General features: G+C 49.7%; 1 protein-coding gene and 1 pseudogene across 1 annotated transcript in view; one reads left to right on the forward strand and one right to left on the reverse strand.

The window, feature by feature from the left end:
• NMNAT2 (nicotinamide nucleotide adenylyltransferase 2) overlaps nucleotides 1–19,240 on the forward strand; it is a 135,658-nt gene that overhangs the window by 109,606 nt on the left and 6,812 nt on the right. The window contains exons 7-10 of the mRNA XM_069459737.1: nucleotides 755–799; nucleotides 5,057–5,133; nucleotides 17,900–18,001; nucleotides 18,140–18,207. Of these exons, the coding sequence (XP_069315838.1) occupies nucleotides 755–799; nucleotides 5,057–5,133; nucleotides 17,900–18,001; nucleotides 18,140–18,207 (292 nt within the window). The remainder of the gene's footprint in view (nucleotides 1–754; nucleotides 800–5,056; nucleotides 5,134–17,899; nucleotides 18,002–18,139; nucleotides 18,208–19,240) is intronic.
• On the reverse strand, nucleotides 13,027–14,326 carry LOC138375853 (small ribosomal subunit protein eS1-like; annotated as a pseudogene).

Here is a 19,240-nt window from a genome sequence, read left to right on the forward strand (position 1 = left end):
CTGAGCAACAGTGAGATCCCTGCCTCTACTTAAAATAGAAAGAAATTAGCTGAACAACTAAAAATGTATAGAAAAAATTAGCCGGGCATGGTGGCGCATGCCTGTAATCCCAGCTACTTGGGAGGCTGAGGCAGAAGGATTGCTTGAGCCCAGGAGTTTGAGGTTGCTGTGAGCTAGGCTGACGCCACGGCACTCTAGCCTTGGCAACAGAGTGAGACTCTGCTCCCCGCCCCCCCAAAGAAAAAGCTCTGCCTTTCACATCTTACTGTCGGCTCTTGCTACATCCTGCCACGTGAAAAATCTCAGCATCCCCAGTTTTGCTTGTTGTTTAAACCAGGTAACCCCTAAGGAGAGAGGGCCACCTCCCCTGACTCCAGAAGCTGTCTCCCTAGGCATGGAGGATGTTGCTCTTGCGGGCAGCCTCCCTGAGACAGAGAAACAGAAGGCACTCAGCATGAGTGTGCATGTGTTCGTCATCGGTTCCCCAGCGAGGCTGTCTAATTCTGAAAGTCCCAGAAATGTGACGTCCTGCTCCTGGAGCAGGAAAAGATGCTCCCTCTCCGTTTAATGCTGAACTGTGCTCTCCGTTCACTCTCTTCAGATGTCACCCGTGCAGGGAGGCACACAGCCCCCCACATCCACCCTCCCCACCCCATCCCAGCCACTCCCACCGAGGAGGCCCCTGGGCAGACCGCGCGTTGGGTACCAGAAAGCCAGCTCCCTAATGCCTCTGCCTTCCGTCTTTCCTCCTCAGATGAGAATGCCAATCTGGGCACGGTGATGCGGTACGAGGAGATCGGTGAGTGGGACTGCAAAAGCGGGGACATTGGGAGCCCTTGCCTCCAACACAGGTGACACGGGGGAGGGGAGAGGCTGGAAAACCCTGGGCTGCGGTTTGCAGCAGTGTCTACTACAGGGAGCCAGCGAGGGTGGAGGGCGGTCACACCGCTGTCAGGGTGGGAAGGAGCTCACAACCCTAGAAGCTAGCGGAGAGGCAAATCAGAAAATTGACATCTTTTCCGGGTTCCAGAACGGATGAGAGACACAAGTGGGAGACCCAAGTGTCTGAAGTTGGGGAAAGGGCAGAGAGACACCACACTAGAGCTGGAACTGGCATAGGTACCAGGGGATAAGAAGTATCAGTGACAACAGGAATGCTTGGATCTCTAGGATGAGAGGCAGATTGGTGTCCCTCAGACACGCTCCGTGTTCCACAGTGACCAGGTCTATGCAAACCTACCCCCAAAGGCCGAAGGGGCTGAGAGGCTGAAGAAAGAGGCTGACAAATCCAGTTTTTCAAAAAGAAACATTTAATATAGGGACTTAGAAGCAGAAGCCATGTCTCCAGTGGCTATAAGACGGTGGATCCCTGCACCCACCCTCCGGAAAGGATTCTTTATGGAGCAAGCTTCTTTTGGTAAAACATGTGCAGCTGGTCATGGCTCAGACTTTCTGAAAAACTCATCACCACTGGGGAGGTTCGATAAACATCTTCCTGAGGGGTGATCTATGCTATAGGCACTGTTTCTTGACCTTGCTGTGGGAACACCTTGGTATGCAGGAGTCAAACATCAGTCCTTAGGGCGGTTTTGCTTCAAGATGGTGTTACTCTTGCCATGCCACAGGCTGTTTTCCTACACTTAATCTTAAACTTCCAGCTGAAAAGATATCCCCAGCATCCCCCTCCTGGAGCTCCTCTGTCTAAGGACTAGAGGCCAGGCCTCCTCCCATGATCCCGGCAGGCACGGAGTTGTCCTGAGCACCTGGTTCTCCCAGCAGGCCCCGCAGACGTGACGTCATTTCAAGGGGCGTCTCTGAGTCTCGCCCCCCGATCTGAGGAGCAGTGGTGTGCCTGAGTCAGCTCACACTAGATTGCTAGAACTGTTTGTAAAATTTTCAGGAATGTTGTGAACCAGTTGTTAAATACAACCATTACTAAAAATTGTTAATATAGCTTAAATAAATTGTTCCCAGGTGTTTCTCCGTGACCAGCAGAGCTCAGAACCGTCATTAGAATTTTAACAGTATTCCAGTGTATGCTTCTCTCCTGGCTTGTCCCAGAGAATTTATCATGCCAAACTTCGGCCGTGGCCTGGCCTTCCCAGGACCCAGGGCCATATATCAGACCATCCCCGCCCCGACTGGGGGAGTCCCCTCCTGCAGAGGACAATGCCACCACGCTGCAGAGGGCAATGCCACCACACTGCACAGGGCACTGCTGTTGTCACTTGCAGCCTTGTAGGGGCAGGAGCAGTCGGCCCCCTCCTGCTCACTCTTCTCGCTCCATGGCGGTTATGGTGAGAAGGCCACCACAGGACCCAAAATGGAGCCGGGGGGTGGCCTGTCACCTCTGGCTTCTCCGAGGCTCTGCCTGCCCACCTCCCCAGCCCCCGTGTCACTGAGAAGGAAGGAGACTCCAGGATCTGCCGGGAAGGGACTGTGGCGGGTAGGGAATGGAGGACACTTAGGTTCAGAGAAAGGAGCTGGGTGGCCACAGCTGTGAGATGAATTCACGGCCCGCGTGGTCTCGGTGGCGGCTGCAGGGGCTGCAGGGGCAGCAGGGGGAGCTGGGCTGGGCCGTACATAGCCAGGATTCCTGGGAGGGGAGTGTGGAGGGAGAGCCTGATTCTGGCTCCAGGCCCTGGATCAGGGCGCCCTGGGGAGATGGGGGCCCAGGAGGGGGAAGGGGGCTCCCCTGCTTCCTGACCCCTGTGCTCTGGGAGGTCCTGGGGCTCACGTGTCCCCCCTTTTGAAATCCCCTTTCACACTAAACAAGAAGGAAAAGCCATTTTCTCCTGGCTGCATTAGCCTCTGTGACCCCATTTACACGTTCCTGGGGCTGCCCCAAGCCAAGGACTGGTGGGCTGGAAAGGGTTCGGCACGTCCCATAAACGGAGGGGAATCCCTGCTGCCCTCCAGCGGCCGCACGCGGCACCGCGGGCCCTGCCCGCCGCCGTCTGTGACCAACGCGTCTGTGTTGGTTCTGCGGGGAAGGCGGAGGAGACTCCACCCTTTAACTTTCTGTGTTTTGCCTTAAAAAAAAAAAAAAAAAAAAAAGTCCCACATTATACTCGAGTGGGAAAGTGAGTCCCTGGCTTGAGTATACAAAAGAGATTCATTGTCTTTGCTCTAAGCAGAGTTTCTCAACCTTGGCACTACTGAGATTGGGGACCAGGTAATTCTGAGTCGTGGGGGGCTGTCCTCAGCAGCATTCCCGGCCTCTGCCCACTAGATGCCAGCAGCATGCCATCTCCCCCTCGGTCCTGATGCCCCAAAATGTCTCCAGACATTACCAGATGTCCCCTGGCAATTGCAAAACTGCCGGCAGCTGAGAACCCCGGATGTGGAGAAAGCTGAGGGCCAGCACGTCCTCTGGACGTGACGACCTCGCTGAACGTTTAGCAGCCAGAGTCACGGAGCCTCGCCCTCTCCACAGATAACTGGCCTAGAGCACTGGGGGCGCTAAGGGGAGCATGGGGACCCACAGAATCCCAGGAGTGGGCCCAGTCTGGCTCCTCTCAGCCCTACCTGCCTGGTCCAGCTTCACAGCTGGGGAGCCAGGCCAGCAACCTGGTGGTGGTAGGATGGGGGGAGGGGGTGCCACAGACTCGGGCAAGCATTTCCCACCCCACCCCCCCGTGTCGCTATGCTGTAAGAGCAGAGGCCATGGTGACCACCAGGGCACCCCCAGATTGCCCTATAGGCTCTCAAGCAACCTGCAGGGCCTCTCTTGTCAGCTTGACTGTTGGCTCACCCATGCAGCATGTCTGAGCACCTACTGTATGACGGTCACTCTGCCACACTCTGGGGATGTAAAGATAAATTAAGGTCCCTGCACATAAACAGATCATCAGACTATGGTACGAGAGAGAGGAGGGAAGAGAGGCTGCAGGAATGTTTAGTAGATAAGATCCTAGCCTTCAGTGGGGCTCCTTGGGGTGGGGGGGGCTGCCCAGACCGGGGAACGATGAGACAAGATGCTGGCATTGCCCATTGTCAACATAGCAGCCTCGCACAGGCCTCAGAACCATCTGGAGCCTCCTTCCGCAGCAGGAGCCAGCTCACCATCTGAAAGTCCTCGTCAGGTGCCTGGGCTGTGGGGTCTGGGGCAGGCAGAGCTGTCAGCAGCCTCTCTCACACCTCTCGTGCTCAGGGTCCTTGGCGGCCGCTGTCTCTGGAAGGCTGGTGGTGAGCTCAGTGCGGGGCTGTCTCCCTGTTTCAGATAAGATGCCCACAGCCTCTGCCTGTCGGGGGAGGAGATTGCAGCTGGGGTGCCCGGGAGCCAGATACGGACAGCACTCTGAGTCACATCCTGGGCGAAGAGTCTCCCCACGGTATTCCAAATCCCAGGCTTCTTTTTTCTCCATTGCTCAGTTTTAATAAGGAAATCACTTTGGTGCCTGTTTTAAATGACAATGGGCCTCCCTGGGATAATTCAGAGAGGGCTTAATGAGGGAAGAAAAACAACTGACAAGCAGGAAGTGTGCCTGGGTGCCAGGAAGAGGACAGGATGGGGCGGGGGCCTCGCTTCTCAAGCCCTTTGCTGAGGACAGTGGCCGTGTAGAGGACACATCTGATAAACTCAGCTATCTCATGAGTATACTGAGGGTCCCCCCACTCCCCCTACCGTGCCGGGGAGACAAGCCCCAGATAATGCACAACAGCGGAGCATCCAGACTTTGCCCACCCTTGAGCTCAGTAGGGAGCAAGAGAGGGGCCCTTAGACCTTAGACAAGGCATGTGGCTGGCTTGGTCTTTGTTAGGGTGACCAACCATCCTGGTTGAGCCCTGAAAGACCTGTCCCAGGCAACCCAGGACACTTGGTCACCCTCTCTGTTCACTCTCTGCACGCCTGATTCCTCCCACGGGGTGGAGAGAAGGAGGCGAGCAGAGGTTTCTGCACGGCGTACACCCTGGCGCAGGGGTGCCTGGGAGAACGGGGCCCCGTGGCTCCAAGGGTGCAGGACTTCTGTGTCCATCAGGGGCAGAAGGCTGAGAGTTGAATGCTTCCCAGCTCTCCACTTACTCCCTTTGCAAACTTTGCTCCCCCTCCCAGAGCTGCGGATCTTGCTGCTGTGTGGCAGTGACCTGCTGGAGTCCTTCTGCATCCCAGGGCTGTGGAACGAGGCGGATGTGAGTAGCAACGAGGTTTGGTGCGAGCGGCTCGCAGCTGGGGCTGGGAAGGCTGGGACGGGTACCCTAACGTAAGTCTCCCACCCCCCCCTGAGTTCCTAGGCGGGCGATCCATTCACATCACCAGAGAATTCTCGCCTACCCCCAAGCTGCTTCTCCTGCTGTGTTTGTGCACTCGCTCCTCAAGCCTGCCCCTGGAGAGCCCCTGGGGAAAAAGCAACCTGAGTCACAGAACGCCATGCTCCAAGTAGAGTAGGGCTTGCAAGGGTGTGTTGGAGGCGGGAGGAAGGGACGGACAAAAATACCTTTGCCCTTTTGAGATTATTGTGTTCTGTTTTCCTTTGGTTCCTTTTGAAGAGGTGGTAAATACCAAATACCACCCTAGAATTCCCTCAACAAGAAAAGGGGTCAAGAGGGGAGAAGTTAATGGCAAAAGGTCAGTAGGATCCTTCTGGCAATTGACTTGGCTTGAGGGAACCAAGCAGTTAAACTTATACCACTTAGAGGCTTAATTGACATCTTTTGTTGCCAGATCTTGATTGTGATGGTCTTACATCAGCTAATCCATAAATTACTCACTCTTCACACATGCATTCATTCTTATGCTTTCATTAATTCATTCATCTGCTAGCCTGAGCTAATGCCGGCTCTCAACCCCATAGCCCTCTGCAAGCTGAATTCCCAGGGCAGCAATTCCAGACGTGGTGGACTTTTTATTATCTTGCTGTGTGACTCTGTGCAAATCAGTCAACTTCTCTGGGCCTCAGTTGTTTTTTTAAATGTATAAAATGTTAGGCCAGGTACAGTGGCTCATGCCTGTAATCGTAGCACTCTGGGAGGCCGAGGTGGGAGGATCCCTTGAGCTCAGGTGTTCCAGGTCAGCCTGAGCAAAATTGAGACCCCCATCTCCATAAAAATAGGAAAAATTAGCTGGAGCATGGTGGCGTGTGCCTGTAGTCCCAGCTACTCTGGAGGCTGAGGCAGGAGGATGGCTTGAGCCCAGGAGTTGGAGGTTGCAGTGAGCTATGATGACGCCACTGCACTCTAACTGGGGCAACCGAGGGAGACTCTGTCTCCAAAACATAAAAACAAATAAATGAATTAATAATAATAAATCTATAAAATGTTATCTACAGCATTCTGAGATTCTAAAGTAATATACAGTACAACCCTTGCCCGTAAGTATTAGGTGGCATGACATATACATATGAAATCTTTTCATGTATATTTATGTGTCTCTGGAGTAAGAGGCAGAGAGAGAGAGAGACAAGAGAGGCAACCTTCAGGGTCAGACCCAAGATTCCAGTTTTACTCCAACATAGCTCATGACAAAATATATTCCGAGCTTCAGTTTTCCCTGTCTCTAAAATGGGTATAATGGGAAGACTTAAATGATGTTGTCTATTTAAAGTGCCTAGGCCAGTACCTGACACACAGCCCCGTGCAAGAATCGTCAGTGAGTGAATTTACAAATAGACACACAGAGGTACACCCACAGCTATTCGAGGTGAAAGGCATAAATGCTAGCATGCTGTGGGATAACTGAGACGAGGGGAGGGACAGTTGCAAAGAAGCGAGCGAATTATGCTACGTAACGCTTTCATCTCCATCCTGGAACAACTTCCTGCAGGTGAAATTTTAAACCTCCTTTCAGTTCTGGATTAAGTGGATTAATTGGCTTTCACTTTCCTCGCTGCTTCACAGGGTGCTGTGAAAGTAAAAAGTAACGGGGGCAAAGTTCTGTACAAGATCTCAGCAAAGCTCTTTCAAGAATCCAGGCAAATCTGCGCAATTGCCCAGGGCCCCATTTTATGGGGAGGCCTGACAGTCAGGGAGGGATTTAGAGGGATGGAGTCAGCAGCCCACAGGGAATCCCTGGGGCCTGTTTACTACTAAGTGTGTGGGGCGAGCAGGGCAGACCCAGGCGTTGTGGAGCCTGAAGCTTACAGAGTTTGGGGCCCTGGCTGTAGGGCAGTCCCTCTCTCTGCTCCCGGTGACATTGCTGACTTAGATCTCGGGGCCTCTGACTGCTCTGCAGAATGGCTGCTCCTGGAGAGGTCAGATATTAACACCAACATTTGAGGACCAGGGAGAAGAACTGTAGGTCTTTCCTCTTCTGGTTGGTCTCTGGTATTGAGGCCAGGGCTGGCTGGTTAAAATAGAAAATCTGAGAAACTCATAGCTGTTGATTTAGATCCTCCTCTGTTCAAATGTGTTCTTATTCGACCCCTTGGCCACGGCTCAGCCCTGACTCTCTTCCCTTTCTGGATTCCCGAGGGGGATCATAGAATTCCAGTACTTTCTGGGTGACTGTGGAAAAAGGAAAGGGATTTTCCTATCCCAATCCCAACCCCCAGTCTGAGATGGATAATTTTGGAAGCTCCAAAATAATGGACTGACAGCACGGGAGAGTGACCAACTAGTCCCAGTTTCCCCGGGACTTACCCAGTTTTAAAACTAAAACTTCAGGATGGTTGTCTGCCTTGGAGACCCTGGGCACCCAGCCTGGCTGTGCTCAGGGGGCACCACCGTCCCAGGCCAGCAGGGACCCGCATCTGACCTGTCCAGGGTGATGAGAAGTCCAGTCCCCTGCCGACGCAGCAGAAGGGTCGGGTGAAGCAGACCCTCACGCTGGCTCCAGAGGGCTTTCTAGAACCTGGAGCAGACTCGCCTCCCCCCACCCCAGTCGATTGCTCAATCCCCCACCTCAACCACAGCCTGTCTATGAGGTCCTTAGGATCGTTGCGTCCGACATAGAGTGGGGGAAATGTCTAAAGAGCTGTTTCCTCACATAACGAGTGTGCATCTCGGCCTGCAACAGAGGTGTGCTAGAAGTACCACGTGAATTTACTTAAATCAAATTAAAGTTCCATTCCAAACCCCTATCCTACAGGGATAGTGGCACTTTCGTGTTAGTCATTATTGATTAGCAGAGCTGAGAGGCTCCTATGTGCCCCAAACGTGAAGACAGTCCTTCAATCTTAGTCCCCCGGAGTCACCCACAGGCATCTTCCCTGTCCAAGCCGTCATGGTCCCTTAGAGTGCCACACGCAGCCGGGACGGAGGACTCCTGGCCCAGTCTGGAGGCTGGTGCTGGACCCCGCCTGCCTAAGGTCACCAGGGCTGTTGACCTCTGAGGCTTTGTCCCTGGGGTGCGCCCAGGTGGGCTGCACAGATCTCTAGCTGCTTCTTACTGTGAGGAAAGTTGGTGTGAGGGCAACGGAGACTCTTCCCTATTTTCTCTCCGCTCCTCAGGACTTGTAGTGAAATTTCTTCATCAGTGAGTTCAAAGCCGTTGACTTCAAAGAGTTCTGGTTTTGTCCTGCAAGTTCCTCTCATGAAGGGTCTGGCTCTGCTAGAAATAGGGTTGGGGGCGTGCAGGGGGGGCGCGGGGAGCATGAAACTGGCTAGCAACTCGGTGAACTCTTCCGTCCGTATGTGGGGAGATTGCTCTCAAGGTCTGGAAAAGGCACATCTTCCAAGACCGGGTACAGGTGAGCCCTGCTGGGGAACCAGCAAGTTCTATCATCTGTCTGGGATTTGCCTGGAAATGGACCATTTTAGGAATTTGAGTTCCTAATCACCAGACTCCCGGGGGTGAGACAGGTGAGCCCTGCTTCTGTCCCAGGCTGGTTTCTTTCTTCTTTCTCATTCTCTTCCCTTTGTCAGACTCATTTCTCTTTGTTACCTGGAGCCGCACCTGGTACTTGTTGCCGCACCTGGTACTTGTTGCTCCGAGCCCATGAGCCCAGAGCCCTCGGCCTACCCGTGCCTGGGGACAGGCGTGCGGGGAGGAGAGCAAAGCTGCTTTCTGGGAAAGTCCTGGGCCCTGGCTCCTCACTCCGTCCTCCCGTTCTTCTCCGGAACCCTCAGGAACAAGGCAGGAGAGAAGCCACTGTTCAAACAGGTCTTGGAGAACTGGGAGCCTCGTCCCGTCTAGAGGGGGCTGTGGAGCAGCCATTCCTCCAGCCTGGCTGGACAGCAGCCCAGAAGGTCCATTCTGTGCGACAGCAGGACTGCTGAGGCCTCTTCCAGCACAGCCACACCCTCCCCACTGAGTCACTTGTGCTCTTTCTTTCGCCTTGAATTCCTGAACCAAAACTCTCCATCCAGAAATCTAATGACACAATCAAAGGGACAACGCCACCCCCACCCCAAACACAGCCTTGTGGCATTTCCCATTAGGCACTGAGATCTATTAGCCCACGGCGAATTCTGACCTTCTCTGACCAGTGACACACCCTTCCCCTTACATTCCATGGGGAAAAAAATTGCATTCATGTTCACCGAGTGTCTCTCAAGTGGAATACAAAAGAGCCGCTGTGTGGTCTGGCAATTGGCATTTTCGTTCTCGAATTCTAAGAGAAATCAAGATCCAGCCCCCTGGACCAGCCTGGGAGACCAGGACCCAGGCCCTGATCCTACTCATCCCTGGCCCTTCGTTAGGGAACTGGTCTCCCCCAAGCGACCTGATGCCTTGCTTCACCGCATCCTTTGAATCGTGGGCAGGACTGGGTTAAGTGGGGGCAAAGAGAAGAGCTTTTTTGAGTAGGGAAGATCCAGTATTGGAAATGAGACCTTTTGGGGAGATGGTTCTGGTTGTTTGAAATAGCTTTATCTTGGTTTTGGGGGGGGAAGTTATTAACTTTTGAGCAAGCAGCAAAATCATTAAGTTTAATGATCCCATGCATTAGCTGCTCTCAAGGGTATGTGCATTTTAAATGAGCAAGGGTCAATGTTTAACCCAAAGGAGTGACATGGAATGTTAGGCGCCAGAGGTGGGCCAACGAGGAAATTGTTTTTCCTTTTTTCTTTTTCTTTTTGCACTCCTGAAAGCCCCACGTTCCGCAGGCTGGTTCTAATTGGCTGCATCCTAAATTTTTCCAGCCAACCAGCCATGAGCTAACTGCTTCCTGCATCCATCAGCGGTGGGAAAACAACCAAAGAAAATAAACAGAGGAAGAGCCTAGGGCATTAGCCACTCCAGAAGAAATCCCAGGGCCCCAGGATAAATGGAACAAAGACAAACATCGGGTTATTCAGGCTCAGATGGTTTTTATCAGACAGTCCCGCCCCAGCCAGGAAGCCTGGTGGACTCTCGCACCCCTGGGATTAGGCCCTCACACTGGTGAGACCGAAGCCGGGTTCACAGGCTCAGGATGGGAGGCTCAGCAACTACCATGGGGGATTCTGGTTGTTCTCATGCGAAAGGCGCCATTGGTTTGGTTTTCTGGCTTTTGCCTTGAGTCTGGAATCCCCTGCCTTCTGGCCTCCCCAGTCAGACGGGCACTGGGAGTGTGGATGATTTCCTCTAGGAAGCTCCTCTGAAGGATGTTGTTTTTCTTTAAGAGAGCCATCCTGGAAATGCATTCCCACCGTCTTGACTCCGGGCGGGCGGTCAAGCCTCCACCCAGCCTTCCTTCCAGAGACAGGCAGGGGCCAGGGCACGGTGGAGACTCTTCTCTGACATGCACGGAGCACGGTGCAGAAGCTCCTCACGCATGGCGTGGCTTCTGCTGGAAGCTTTCTCCCTGTGTCTTTTTCAACCCACCCAGAAGTATACAAAATTGTGTACTCTAGGCAGTGAGGTAGAGTGATGAATTGAGGACTTAACCTGTGGAAAGCTGGGAGAAAAAAATAAAATAGGATATATTTGTCAAATCAAAATAGTTTTAAACCCTAAATGTTTCAAATCACTAAAATGTCTTAAAAATGGATCTAGAAGAGGTGTGCTGTGGCGGAAAGAGCCTTTAAGAAAGACCAGAGTGGGTTCAAATTCGCTTACTGGCTGTGCAGATGGGACAGGTTATTAAATTTCAATGAGCCTTGGTTTCCCCATCTATGAAATAAGAACTGAGGCACATGTCTCAGAAGACAGTTGTTGTAAGGGTTAAATGTGATGTCAATAAAGCTCCTAGTACTTGTGCCTGGCACATAATAGATATCTTCATGAATATTTCTTGCCTCATTCTTGATGGCCCCATGTTTTCCCTGATCACCCTCATTTGGATTGGAAACACCATGGGTTCAGTCCCGGATGCTCTAGACCTTGAGAAGAGAGCACTGTTTGGGAGAAAAGGTTGGGATTCTGAACTCTGATCTCAGAATGACCTTGCGAGGATCTTACCAGTTAGGCCTGCCAGGATAAATCAGTTTCCATTGGATCCTGTTGCTAACGGAAGTCAAGCCCTCTGTTTAAAACACTCGAATGGCTTTTCTTTGCAATTGGAATGAAACCCCATCTCCATCATGATCTGGTCCTTGTCTACTTTTCCCACCTCTCTGTGTTCCTGTCCACTTGGTGTATTTGAATAGTAGCCTTTATATTAGCTATGGCCTCACTGTGGATGCTCTTCCCCAGATACCCCCATTCCCAGCCCTTTCTTGTCATTTGGGTTTCAATGTAAGGGTCACATTTTGTTTTATAATCAGTTTTGTATACTTAGCTCCACCTGGTGTTTTCTTATTTACACAGGTATTTGTTTATGATCTCTCCCCCCTTTGAAGATAAGCGAGTACAGGAAACCTGCCTGTCTCACTCACCAATGCCAGGACAGTGACCCACTCTCCATACACACTCAGTAAAGGTTTGCTCAATGAAAGAATGAAAGGCACCTGGGGACCACCTGGAGGAGTTCAGCCCATAAGATAGTTTGCCTCCACCATGAGATGTGGCCCACACTTTTGCCACTTCCCCTAATATATTAGTCACTATAAGATATTGGCCATCCAGTAGTAACCTGCCCTTATCCTTCATAGCAGTAGGCACAGCTGGAAATAATCGTTTGCTTAATGATTCCCACTAGATACTGATCTAAGAGATGGTTATCTGCCTTGCTCAACACTGTGTCCCTAGAGTCTAGGACACTGCCTGGCAAAGACCACAAGGCATCCATCCAAAGTGTCCCCTGAAATCCAGCAGGGAAGATCTTGAAATTCAGCCTTTACAGGGACGATGACAATTCCACATTCCTTCCACGAGATTTGCTGCCTGGGTCATGAGGGTTCTCTCTCCCAAGGCCAAAGTGCTTCCTGCCTCACCATGTCTCATATCCTTCCCTCAGATCCCCCTCATTTGGGGAAGTGGAGTCTACCCCCTCCCACTTCCCTTCCCCATCCCCACCCCCACCTCCCCTGGGGAGCCTTTGACCAGAAGATGAAAAGATGTGATCAGAGCTGTGCGTGTGAGCAGGAAGCTGAAGCAGGATGAATGTCCCACCTCTGAGGCATGACACAGGCCAGAGCTACACTGAGAGGGCCCTGCGTGCTGCAGGGGGAGAAGATTGGATCCCAATCCTGTCCAGTGGGAGGTCACACTGGCCACCATCGGGGATGAAATCTACCAATCAGGACAGCTCTGCTGCACTGGCTACCCCCTCACCCTCCACCCAGCACCAAGAGTAGACCCACAGAGTCTTCATGAAGACGGGAGGTGCTGGACCAGGAGCCCCGTCCCAGGTGGCTGGGCACGCTCCTGCAGGCTCCGTGGGGAGAGGGGTCTGAGGGCCCCCTGCTTCCTGGGATCAGGTGTCTGCGCTTACACCCCCACTCCCCAGGGCCCAGGGGGAATGTCCTCATTCTTGCTGGAATTCCCAGAAGTGCTGATGTGCTTTTCCTATAGGCATAGCATTTTGACCTCATCCCAACCCAGCCCAGAGTGTTAGCAGCTTAGGCGACTGTCCATGTGATTTAAAACAACACTTCCCCAGGTGGGTGCACATCAGAAGCATTAGGGGGCCTTACAAAGAGAGACTCCAGCGCATTGACACGTACTGCATCAAAATTCCCAGGGCAAGTTCTGGGAAATCCGCTTTGTTGTCATTGATTTGATTTGATCTGATTTATTTTTTCACAAATAAGACTTTTTACTTGTCACCATTAAAAGTCTATATTTTAAACAGATTCTTGGTCCAGTGGCTCGTATCCATCCACTTATTCAGCCCCTGTCTCTCCCTCGGTAGCTTTTCCAGAACTGCTGCCTTCACCATGAAGCTCCACGAGTTTTCCCAGTTTAAACTTGGGCTTCTTCAGCATTTTTACTTTTCTAATGAAGACATCACAGGGAGGACAGATTGACAAGCCCTTTCTATGTTTTTTCCAATGCTGTCCAGAATCAATTTAATGACCATTTCTTTCAAGTCATTTGTCTGCACCTCTTTAGTCGTGATTTCCATATCTTCTTCCGGATCTGGCATATCTGTTGGTACTGACGGCTTCCATGTCTGATGCTGTGTTTTTCAGTAAAACCAACACAGAACAGACAAAGCAGATGACCATCCATGGTCTTGATATCAACATGAGCTTCCGGCATGGTCTGCCATTTTTTGACCACAGAGCACAATTTGTCGTGGGTAAGATCCATGCCATGGAAGTTAGGCAATTTTTTAACTAAACATTCTCAGTAATTAGCTTGCAAATTTTCTAAATGCAACTTCATAATTTTTCAGATTAGGAAGGTTGGTTCAGACACATGACCCTTGAGGCTAGAAGTGAAATTTTGGTTCCTTGAGTGTTCGTGACTAGTGCTTTTCCAATAGTTCTTATATTGAACACAGCTGGTGTGTTCCCATCATACCATTCTTAGAGAATGGAACGGCGCTTTCTTCTTGGGCTGTTTTTTGCCACGTTTTATAAAGTGGTTGTTTTTGCCGACCACCTTGGTACTGCTCAGAGAGCCTAAAGGGTGGGAATGCAACTCTCAGGAGAATTTAGGTATTGGGGGTGAGTGGGGGGCAAGGGATGCAACATTAATTAGGGTGGCCAGAGAGGGTCTCACCAAGCAAGTGATATTTAAGTGAAAGGTTTTGAGCCAAGGAGCAGCATAATTTTACTTATATTTTAACATTATCAGTCTGGCTGTTGGGAATAGACAGGGAGACCAGAGCAATCCAAGGAGATATAATGGAAGTGAACTAGTTTCCCTGTTGCTGCAAACTTGGTGGCTTAAAATAACACATATTTATTCTCTTACAGTTCTAGAAGCCAGAAGTCTGAAATAGGTTTCACTGGGCCAAAACCAAGTTGTTAGCAGGGCTGGACTCCCTCGGAAGGATCTACAGGGGAATCTTTTTCCTTGACTCTTCTAGCTTCTAGAGCTGCATTTGTTGCATTCATTGGCTTATGGCCTCTTCCTCCATCTGCACGGCCATAGTACAGTGTCTTCAGATCTCTCTCTGTTCCTTCTTTACGTCATCTTCTCTCTTTGGTCTCAAATCTCTCTGCCTGTCTCTTATAAGGACACTTGTTACTCCATTTAGGGCCTGCCCAGATAACCAAAGATAATCTCAAGATCCTTCATGTAATCCCATCTGTAGAGTCTCTTGCCATATTCACAGGTTCTAGGGATTAGGAAGGACCTGGATATCTTTGGCGGCCGTTCTTCAGCCTATCAGAGGAGGCTCGGATCAAGGTAGAAGTGATGGAAATGGTGAGAAATGAGCAGATTCTTGGATTTGTTTTGGAGATAGAGTCAATTAGATTACCCTGTGGACTAAATGTGGGATGTGAAAGAAAGAGAGAAATCAAATAAAATACCAAGGCTTTTGGTCTAAGCAATTATAAGAACAGAGTTTCTATTTATTGAAATGAAAAGAACTATAGGAAAAGCATTTGCAGGGGGCAGTGTATCTATTTAGTTATGTTAGCAGGTCTAGGGGCTCATGGACGTATTGAGATTAATAAGTATGAGATCCAAGTGGGCATATTGAGAAGGCAGCTCATGTATGAGTCTGCGGTTCATGTGAGAAGTTTATGCTGGTGATATTAACTTGGAAGCCTTTAGAGTGTCTTTGAAGCCTTGAGATTGAATGAAATCATTAAGAGTGGGCGTGTAGATAGAAAAGAAAAGAGGTCTAAGGACAGACAGAGTCCTGGGAGACTCCAGGGGCTCAAGGTCAGAGAGAAGAGAAGAAATTAGCATAGGGAGAACAAAAAGTCGCATCCAGAGAGGTAGGAGACAGACAGGTGGCGGTGTCAGGAGGCCTAGTGAAGACAGGGAATGAGGGTAGGGTGGGAAGGACAGCCCAGCCCCCGGAGGGAGATGGGACCGATGGGACCAAGGGCACACCTCACCAACGCTAGCACCTAGCACCTCCGCAGCCCTGAAACACACACACTAATACCCTCCAGAGTGAAATCACATCCATACCCTGGTGTCTGGCCAAAGGAGCAGAGAGCGTCTGCAGTCTCTGGCCTGAACCCCTGCAGTGAGGCCCTAAAGCCCTCACCCCATCTGTGATTCCCACGAACAAGCCTGCCACTTTTTTCTGGAAAAGGAAACCATCTCAAGCAGCCGGGTCTCCACCTGCTTGCCACCCACTGATCAGCCTGGCACAGTCATTGACTGGGTGCTCAGATCATTAGGTTCTTAGTGGGGAGCAGCAGCTGCACTAATGTCGCCCACAGGAGGATTCCCCCGTGAGCACAGACTGCCGCTCTGAGCTGTTATTTTCATGCTTTAAACTAGAACGCTTGCTTTAAATAGCCCCATTATCACACCTGTCATGTATGAAACAGCCATCAAGTTCTCAGAATCAACTTGAAGGCAGATCCTACATTATGCAGTCTACACCAGATTATTTTGAAACATGTACATAATGAGGCAGCTTAGGAATCTCCATGTTTACCAGCTTGGATAGATTCTCTCTCCTCTCCTCTTCTCCTCCTTTCTCATTTCTCTTTTTCGTTTTTCTCTGCCATACCAATTTCCCTGGAGTTTTGATTTAGTACTCAGACCACTGGGGCTCAAACTTGCATATTGGAATCACCTGAGGAATTAAAGAAACTACTGCTGCGTGGGTCCCACACCCTTTGTTAATTGATCTTGAGTGTGAGCTTGGCTTTGGGATTTTTAAAAGCCCCTCAGGTGATTCTGGCGTGGAGCCAGATTTGAGAGCCAGTGTCTGAGTAGTGAATCCCAGTGCAACATTCTAAAAGCTGTCGCAGAAGGAGCTGACTACCCCCGACTCCCTGCCCTGCCCCTCCCTGTCATTCCTGGTTTACAGGACAAAAGATTCCATGCCAGTTTACTTGATCTGAACACTACCGATGGACGCAGCATGTTGTGTAATACTCTATCTTCCAAATGACATGATCCAGTGGGGGCTCTGATAGTCTACACCTAGCTTTTAACTTCTTTCCACAACTTCACTTTTAGGGCACCTTTGGCCAACTTTTCATTTCAGCAACATCAGAGTTCCAGCCGCAATTCTAGGCCTAGTTGTAAGGAATGGGAGAAGCAGAGTAAAGGTGGAAATATTCAGGCTGTGCACACCCACCCACCCCCCAACACACACACACAATGTACACAAAACCAAGCTTAGAAATGGAATTCTGCTTGTGCAGAAATCCTCCGGTGGAGAAGAAGGGGCCACACAGTGCTCCAGAATATCTGTTTTTGCAGCATTTGTTTAGAGAATTATGGGAAAAAATCTAGGTCCCTTGTCTGCAAAGCAGGTCTTGCTCAATGAGCACGGCGGCTTAGAAGTCACCCATCTCCTCCTCCCTCTCCCCATCCAGAGTCCATAATTGGCAAGATCTAAGTGGTAATATGCCCAGGCTAGATTAAATGCCATAACTTTCAGGCTCTTTGAAAATAAAACTTGGCACAAATTTTCAGAAAGTAACTTGGTAATATGTCTCAAGAGCTTGAAATATGTCCAGTTCATATCCTTTTATCCAGTTATTTTACTTCTTATCCAAAGGAAATAATCAGAGATATGATAAAAAGATTTATGTACAAAGATCTTCATCAAAGTGTTGTATATAATTGCAAAGAGTCAGAAGTAACCAGACACTTTCCTCAATATAGGACTGGTTTAATATATCATGGTGTGAAATATATAAAATATTTCAACTTATGTTTTCAAGTAATTTTTCATGATGTGAGAAAATGCTCACAATATAATGCTTAATGAAAAAATGCAGGGAAGATCACTAATTTTGCAGTTTAATCCAATTCGGCCTATATACACCTATTTGGAAAGAGAAGAACACTAGATAGAAATACACTAACGTGTTAACAGTTGTTACCTGGATTGTGTGATTATAATTTATTGCTATTTATTTTGTGTGGATTTTCCAAGCTTGTATTACATCTATAATCAGAAAAAGAAAAGTGGTTTGTTTTTTTTTTTGTAATGAAAAGAAGGGTTCATTCCTCATTATGGCACCAAGCTTCTAGCAAAGGCTAATCTCAGAAGTAACCCCAACAATCATCATCATCATCCTCCTCTCACTGCCTGGGCTCACAATGATACCTTCTAAGCACCTCTCTCCTCTTGGCTACCTTGAGTCCAACAGCTGATTTTACATGGGTGAGCCAGGGGAACCTTTCATTCCCTCTCATGAAGTCCAGCTGAGGGCTGAGGTATGCTTGCTGGACTGTGGGACCTGTTTCACCCACGAGGGTATCTATCAGGTAAGGATCATATGTCATTCATGTAATTCTGCAGCATTATGAACTCAACAGGAGCCTCAAGAATTGAAGAGATCCTGCCCAGACATGTGAGAGTGCATTCATTCACTCAATGTAGAGTATTTATTAAGTGTCTTCTATGTGCCAAGCAAAGTTTCCACTCCTTCTACTAACACAGTTATGTCTGGGTTGTTACTTGAAGGATCTGCCTGATGGGGCCGAGAAGGCCAGTTTGGGACTAAAGCTTGGGTTCCGCATGGAAGAATGGAAGATGGCTCCAGCTTGCTACATAGTCTCTTGGTAGGAGTTTAGGGTCATGGTGTCACCAAAGGGCTCTCTCTGTTTCTTCAGATGGAGGTGATTGTTGGGGACTTTGGGATTGTGGTGGTGCCCCGGGACGCAGCCGACACAGACCGAATCATGAATCACTCCTCAATACTCCGCAAGTACAAAGTGAGTCTCCCTCTCCCTGCGGGTGTATCTCTGTGATGTGACCCTTTTCTGAGAGTCCTGGGAGGGCTGGAGGGGTGAGGGATCAAGAGGAGCTTGGTGTGAGGGACTGGCAACTTACTCTGTCTGCTCTATCCTCAGAACAACATAATGGTGGTGAAGGATGACATCAACCATCCCATGTCTGTTGTCAGCTCAACCAAGAGCAGGTACGTTTGACAGATGGCCAGAGAGACTTTGGTTAAACTGGCTTACAAGTTTCCATGCAACTTTCCTCAGTTAAAGGTGACCCTCAGATTCAGGCAGACACCTGCTGCCCCATATTCAGCCTCCTGTTTGGACCTCATTTATTTGTCCTCCCCCCCATTTACTGTTGAAAGGCCGGTCACGGTGGGGGCAGGCCATTAGCTAGTCTTAGCTAGTCTGAGGAGAGAAGAGGATGTTTTTAATTGTGGACTCTTTAGTTTGAGGTGCTTATGGAATCATGTATTAGTAAGGATATAGGCTAAGCTGCCATAGCAAAAAGATCCCAATATTCAGTGTTTTAAATAAGTTAGATGTTTAGTTCAAAAGGAATTGAATCTATGACCTCTTCAGTAGGAAGCTTCCATCTCTGGGTCCACAGCTGCTGCAATGACAATTCTTCTCAGCCAGTGGGAAAAGGCAAGGTGAAGCCCATGGCAGGAAGCTTTGTCTTTAAGAAGGTGACCCAGAGTTGTTCATATCACTTCCCTTTGCACCCCACTGGCTCAAGGATGGAGGGACCCTGGGAAATAGACTTTATAACTTGACAGCCATATGTCCAGATAAAACTCGGGAGGTTCTATTACTAAACCAAAGAAGGAGAGATTGGATACTAAAGGCCAGTTAACAGTCTCTACCTTGAACCCCAAGTGGAAATAGCCAGTGGAATGGTGAGATATATGGAATACAGAGGTCTGGAAGTGTAAAGCTGAAAGCCATGAGCATATAAGTGTCAATTAAAATTCGAGGTATGGATGAGCTCACAGAGAGAGTCAAGAAGAGAAGAAGGCTCTATGGAATATGCAAACATTCTAGCAGTTAAAAGAAGGCTAAGTAAGGAGCAGTCAGAAACTACCAGTAGTGGTGGCCCAGAAACTAAGGCAGGAGAGGGTACAAAGATGGGAAGCATTGTCATCTGTGTCACATGTTTCAGAGAAATCAAAGGAGCACAGGACTTTAAAAGTCCGCTGGACTCTTCCCTGGAAGGCAATTACAGGA

This window comes from Eulemur rufifrons, chromosome 27 (genome assembly GCF_041146395.1).
Source record: "Eulemur rufifrons isolate Redbay chromosome 27, OSU_ERuf_1, whole genome shotgun sequence".
NCBI classification, from domain to species: Eukaryota; Metazoa; Chordata; class Mammalia; order Primates; family Lemuridae; genus Eulemur; species Eulemur rufifrons.